Source organism: Sciurus vulgaris (assembly GCF_902686455.1).
Source record: "Sciurus vulgaris genome assembly, chromosome: 12".
NCBI classification, from domain to species: Eukaryota; Metazoa; Chordata; class Mammalia; order Rodentia; family Sciuridae; genus Sciurus; species Sciurus vulgaris.
Window position 1 is genome coordinate 58492010 of NC_136473.1, and position 6348 is coordinate 58498357.

Sequence of the window (6348 nt, forward strand, 5' to 3'; positions counted from 1 at the left end):
TTTCAGACAAATAATAACAGCACACCCTTCTAGAGTGATTACTTGAACAAGGCACTGGGCTAAACACCTTATTCGTATTCATTTATTTGATCTTCATACTAACTCTATGAAGCAGATCTTGTGGTTATCATCTCCTGTCTTCAGATGAGGGAATTGAGGCACTGAGTAGTTAAATAACTCACTCGCAGGTTTAACATGGAACAAGCATCAGATTCCATATTCAAACCAAGCTAGTCTAAAATGTATTGGAGAAGGTACTGGAGAAGGCACTACCCCCAGTACCTATGGCTTTGGACAGGGCATGTCTCTGTGTTGTGGCTTCTGCTTTCCAGGTTTCTGCCCTTCCTCCCATGTCTTGAAATGACTAAGATTCAAGCTGAGTGCCAGTGGTGTGTGCTGTGTCAGTGGGCAGACCCCTCCCCAGAAAGATTTTGCCATCTGAAGGGGGAAACTCACTCTGTGATTGACTGGGAAGGCACCAGCAGGAATTGCTTTTCCGAGAGACCCATGTGTGGAGCAGGAGGGGGTTGCAAAGATTTAAGGATTCAGGAAGATTCCTTTGACTCAAGGGGCATCAATGAAAGTGGCCAGAACCAGCAGGACTGCAGAACAATTTCCCTCCTTCCTTCTGGAACAAACCTAGACCCAGAATGTCTTCCAGGAAGAGATTTAAAGGCTGTCTAATAGGACTCACTTTTTCACTGAAAAACTTGCATTTTTCATAAAACAAGATTGGGGTATGTCCAGGGAAATTCAATGGACACTAAAAATATTGAGAGCTGCCAAGGCAGTACAGCTAGAAATCCCAGGCCTGTTGGCATCCAGACAGTCCTTTGTGCCCTTTCTGGACAGCCCCCTCCCTGGGACTCAAGAGCCTGTCTGGCTGCTGAGCTCCCAGGAGGTCCAAGGGGTGTGACCTACCCCCTCCCTCTCCACCCCAGGGCCAGCTATAAAGCTGGCCAGCCCTAGTTCTCAGCAGACCCAGTCAGGCCCAAGATCCTCCCACAGCCTCCTTGGGGACACATCCGCCATCCTGAGCAGTACCATGTGGCCCCTATGGCTCTGCTGGGCACTCTGGGTGCTGCCACTGGTGGGCCCTGGGGAGGCCCTGACTGAGGAGCAGGTCCTGGACAGCCTGCTACAGCAGCTGCAACTCAGCCAGGCACCCACCCTGGACAGGGCCGATGTCGAGGGACTAGCCATGCCTCCTGATGTGCAGGACCAGTATGTATCCCTGCTGCAGCGCAGCCATGGGGATCGCTCCCGTGGGAAGAGGTTCAGCCAGAGCTTCCGAGGTGAGCCCTCCACCTTCTGCATCTTGGTCCTTGGTTGGGAGGGACTGACACACTGTCCTTAACCACTCTGGTGGTGTCAAGAGGCCCCTGCCTTGTGGGGCTCTGTGGAGAGACCATGTGGTGCCCATGGTGAGGGACTGTGGCCTGTGAGAGTGGGTGGGCCTGGGCTTCTGGGCACTGGCTGTGCACTGATGGATCTCTCAGGGCCAGGAGAAGCAATGCCTGGCTGGACATACTGGCAAAGCCCAGGCCTCAGAGGAGAGGAGGAGATAAGGAAAGCAGAGCCCCGGGACTTGGGTGGGTGTGCCTAGGACCAGGTTTCCCAGAGAGCTAGAGTGCAGGCAGGACTTCCTGCGTTCTACTTCCACATTGCCACTCTGGTCTGAGGGTGAGTTGGAACAGATTGTCTTAAAAATTTCTCTCAACTACTTGCTCACCTGGAACAGTGGAGGACTGTCCTCACCTGTCTCCCTCCCAGCATGGTGGAAGTGAGTGTTGGCTGTGGGGAGAAGCTGCTTGGGTAGCTGGGAATATAACTGGAGTGTGACAGCAGAGGTGTCCAGTTGTCAGGAATGCAGCTGCACCTCAATCCTAATGCAGCCTCTTGCCTCAGAGCTGGAACCACCCACTAAGGGTCCAAGCTAAGGGCCCATCCAATGCCAGACACCCCAGGTGCTGACTTTTGATCTTCAATATGTTGGAGTTAGCCAAGGGTCCCAAAGATGCCTCTTCCTGCTGATGGAAATCGTTTACTAAAGGAGGCCCAGACTCAAGGGAGATTTTTAGGTAACTGTGTTTGCCCCAGAAACACAGAAAAGGGGCTGGTCTCTCCTGGCCCGGCAGTCTGCTCAGTCAGTGGGCTTGCCACCTTCAGAACTCCCTTGGTGTCCTGAGAGGCTCTGCTGACCCTGCTCTTGTTCCCAGAGGTGGCGGGCAAGTTCCTGGTGTCCGAGGCTTCGACGCACCTGCTGGTGTTTGGCATGGAGGGACGACTGCCACCCAACAGCGAACTGGTGCAGGCTGTGCTGCGGCTCTTCCAGGAGCCTGTCCCCAAGGCTGCACTCCGCAAGCAAGAGAGGCCGTCCTCGCGCAGTAACCGGGTCCGGGTCACCATTGAGTGGCTGCGTGTCCGCGACGATGGCTCTAACCGCACCTCCCTCATAGACTCCAGGTGGGAGTCCTGGCTGCTGTGGTGCTGGGGGAATGGAGTGGGAAAGAGGCTGCTCGGTTAAGCGCCGAGAAGGGGGAGCAAGAAAGGGCGGGGCCAAGGGATGAGGGCGAGGCGGGGGCGGGGGGCTTCCTCCCAGGGCCCTCCTGACAGCTGTTCCAGACCCCACCCCTCACGTGGGTCTCTGTCTCAGGCTGGTGTCCATCAATAAGAGCGGCTGGAAGGTCTTCGACGTGACCGAGGCCGTGAACTTCTGGCAGCAGCTGAGACGGCCCCGGCAGCCTCTGCTGCTGCAGGTGTCGGTGCAGAGGGAGCACCTGGGTCCAGGGGCCTCGAACGCCCACAAACTGGTCCGCTTCACCGCGCAGGGGGCAGTGGGCGCTGAGCAAACCGAGCCCCAGCTGGAGTTGCACACGCTGGACCTCAAGGACTACGGGTATGCTTCCGTTGGGAGGCCAGGGACACAGCAGATTGGGTGGTCCGGGTCTACCATCTCTGGAACTAGCTAGGGGGCGGCTGTGCGGACTACCCCAGGGTAAGACGGATTCCTACAAGTCAGAGTTTCGAAGGAGAGAAACTGTATTATTCAAACGTTCATTCATTCATTCATTCATTCATTCATTCATTCATTCATGGGATTGAACTCATGGGAACTTTAGGACTAAGCTACACTCCTAGTTTTGTTGTGTTGTTGTTGTTTTGAATTTAAGACGGAGTCCTGCTAAGTTGCTGAGGGTCTCCCTAAGTCTCTGAGGCTGGTCTCAATTTTCCATCCTCAAGCCTCCGCTTCCTCAGTGGCTGGGATAACAGGCATGGGCCATGGCACCCCACTTATGCAAACATTTTATTGAAAAAAACTTATATTTTCAAATTGCCAGTGAATCATACACATTATTATAATCATCTATTTCACTTTTACCATCATGATTAAGTCTTTGAAAAATATTAACCTTAGCTGTTAGCAAGGCCAAATTCTTTTTCTCATGGGACAAGTTAGTTATTTGGAGCAGACAAGGGCTGCATAGTATAGTCAGCTTTCCGGATCCCTGGCTTTCACATCTGTGAATTCAATCAATCACAGATCATAAATATTTGGGGGAAAAAAACCCATCTTACTGAATATGCAGAACCTTTTCTCCTTGTCATTATTCCCCAGACAATACATTGTAACAACTAGGTACATAGTATTTACATTGTATTAGATATAAGTTATCAAGACACCATTTTAAGTATTTGGAAAGGTGTGCATAGTATGCAAATACTACCCCATTTTATACAAAGGACTTGAGCATCAGCAGATTTGGGTAGCCAAGAGGGTACTGGAACCAATCCCTCATGTATACTGTATATTGAGGATGACCATATGGTGGTTAAGACCCTTTGAAATCAGATAGCCAAAGTTCCATATAGTTCTGCCTTCTACAGGCTTCAGGTCCTCTGGCTTGTCCTCCCCTGAACATCTTTGGGTTTCATTGTTTTCAAGTGTAATAGGGAAAACTTCCCCAAGTTTCAACTGAGGATGAAATGTAGATATCACCTGAGATAATACATGTGGCATACCTAGTTCAATGTCTGGCATATTAGGAGACTTTATGGTGACTTTATGTTCTGAATATATTTATTCATTTGTTTTCTATTACAAACATTCAGTTTTTTGAACATAATGAAAGTTGGATCATAAATCTCCTTCCAGATTCTCCACTAAGCTGCCCACTGGGCCTCCTGACCTCAGCCCTCCCAGCTGACCTCTGACCCTACCTCTCCTTGTCCCCACAGAGCTCAAGGCAATTGTGACCCTGAAGCACCAGTGACCCAGGGCACCCGCTGCTGCCGCCAGCAGACATACTTGGACCTCCAGGGGATGAAGTGGGCTGAGAACTGGGTCCTGGAGCCCCCTGGTGTCTTGACCTATGAGTGTGTGGGCAGCTGCCTGCAGCTCCCAGAGCCCCTAACCATCAAGTGGCCATTTCTTGGACCAAGACAGTGCATCGCTTCAGAGACATCCTCACTGCCCATGATTGTGAATATCAAGGAAGGAGACAGGACCAGGCCCCAGGTGGTCAGTCTGCCCAACATGCGGGTGCAGAAGTGCAGCTGTGCCTCAGATGGAGCACCTGCACCAAGGGGGCTCCAGCCATAGGCACCCTGTATAGCCACTGAGGCCTCTGATCAGACGTGTATAGAAGCAAGTCTTAATGTAGGTCTTAATTTTACAGTGAGCAATTTGCCCTTGTTCCAGTTTAGTGCCTCCATATTACTTTTGCCCTGAGTTCTTCCAGATCCTGTCCTTCTTGTCCATCACCCATCCTAAGCACTTACATGAGTAAATAATGCAGTTTCAGATGCTGAGTTCCAGTAGGAGACCCTACCCTACTTAGCTGAGGATATGACAGAGCAATGAACAGATTGTCAGCTCAGAGTTTCTATTCTCTGTCAAATTCTCAACTGAGTAGGGAATAAACCCTATCATGAGGGCTGGGGAAATAGAACTGATTTACTCTATTATCTGATGAATTAAAACAATAAACAATAAAAAAAAAAACTCTGCTTCCCTTACACAAGGAGGATATCTGAAAAACAGACCCGTCTCCCCCAAATACTGACTGAGACTTTTGTAAAGGTACCTAGAACCCTGTTTCCCTGAGAGGGTGGTTGAGGAGGGAGGATGAAGAGTTTCAGGCAGGGGGTTGGAGACAGGGAATCAGGACACCTGGTTTCTGAATCTGATGGGGCTACAAGCCAGGACTTCCAGCAAATGCAGACTTTGGGTTCCTGTGTCCTCTTAAAAAGGAGGAGTGGGCTTCTGCTCCCAGACTTCACTGCCCCAAGGATCTGACAGTCCCTCACACTATCTTCTACTCCACAGACATTGCCTGTGTGTATTTAGGTGATCCCCCACTGTTTTAGAGAACTTATCACCAGAGACCACATGTATTTACATGTTGCTGTTTTTTATATTTAGCAAAACCAATTGCATGTAGATAATATGAAGAAATAAAATAAAAGTGATATTTCATTCTGTGTCTCTGTATTTAATTTCTAGTACTTTTTATGTAAGAGTGAAGGGAGTGAAAACTAGGAAAGGAGAGAATGTAATGATTGAAAGAAAGGGGGTGGCCAAGGAACCCCAACTTTGAGGGGCATTGAAGACTGTAATAACTAAATTTAGTTTAGACTTTTATTTATGATTTTTATATTTTCCCATACAACTCTCATTTCAAAAATAGTATTGTGAATGATCACATATTCCTTCTCTTTGAAAAGCACATTAACCCCTGCAAAGATGATTATGGGGTCCAGTGTGTGTAGTATTGAGGTAAGCAAGCTTACAGTTACTGAGCATTTATTAGGAACCAGGTAGCTGAGCTTGGTAATGTCACATATATTGTATCATTTAAACTTTTGCAGTTATTCCTTGAATTAAATATTGTTATTCCCATTATTCAGATAAAGAAACAGGCCAAAGCAATGCAAACCTGTTGAATTTCCATCCCATAGAATGGGTTATATACTTATTCCCACCCCAATTCCCAGTAAGTTGACTATACTGATGATACAGCTATCACATTTGACAATTCCCCTAAATTTACCTTTCTCATTTAGCTGGGTTTTCTTATGTCCAACTATGGAGAAAGTTATACTTCAAGTTTAGGGACTATTTTTTACCCACAAAGCTAATAAATATCAACTGAATAATGGAAGGAAAAATAGAACAAAAATAATTGTCTGAGGAGAGTCAGGATTTGAAGACATAGCAAGAATATTATTGGAAGTAGGGGAAGAGGAGTTGGCTCTGACTTATAAATGGCTAGATCATTTTCATAAGATATCAGAATAAAGCCTTTTTATGGGGGTGTTGTAAGCACCATGTGGCATATGGTTGCT

At 48.1% G+C, this 6348-nt stretch overlaps 1 protein-coding gene across 1 annotated transcript; it reads left to right on the forward strand.

Moving 5' to 3' along the window:
• Positions 1-995: 995 nt before the first annotated feature.
• LEFTY2 (left-right determination factor 2) lies at positions 996-5479 on the forward strand. Its single transcript, XM_079106707.1, has 4 exons — positions 996-1295; positions 2220-2466; positions 2657-2899; positions 4240-5479. Exons 1-4 carry the CDS (start codon positions 1046-1048, stop codon positions 4601-4603), a joined length of 1104 nt encoding a protein of 367 aa, XP_078962833.1. The 5' UTR covers positions 996-1045; the 3' UTR covers positions 4604-5479.
• The last annotated feature ends 869 nt before the right edge of the window (positions 5480-6348 follow it).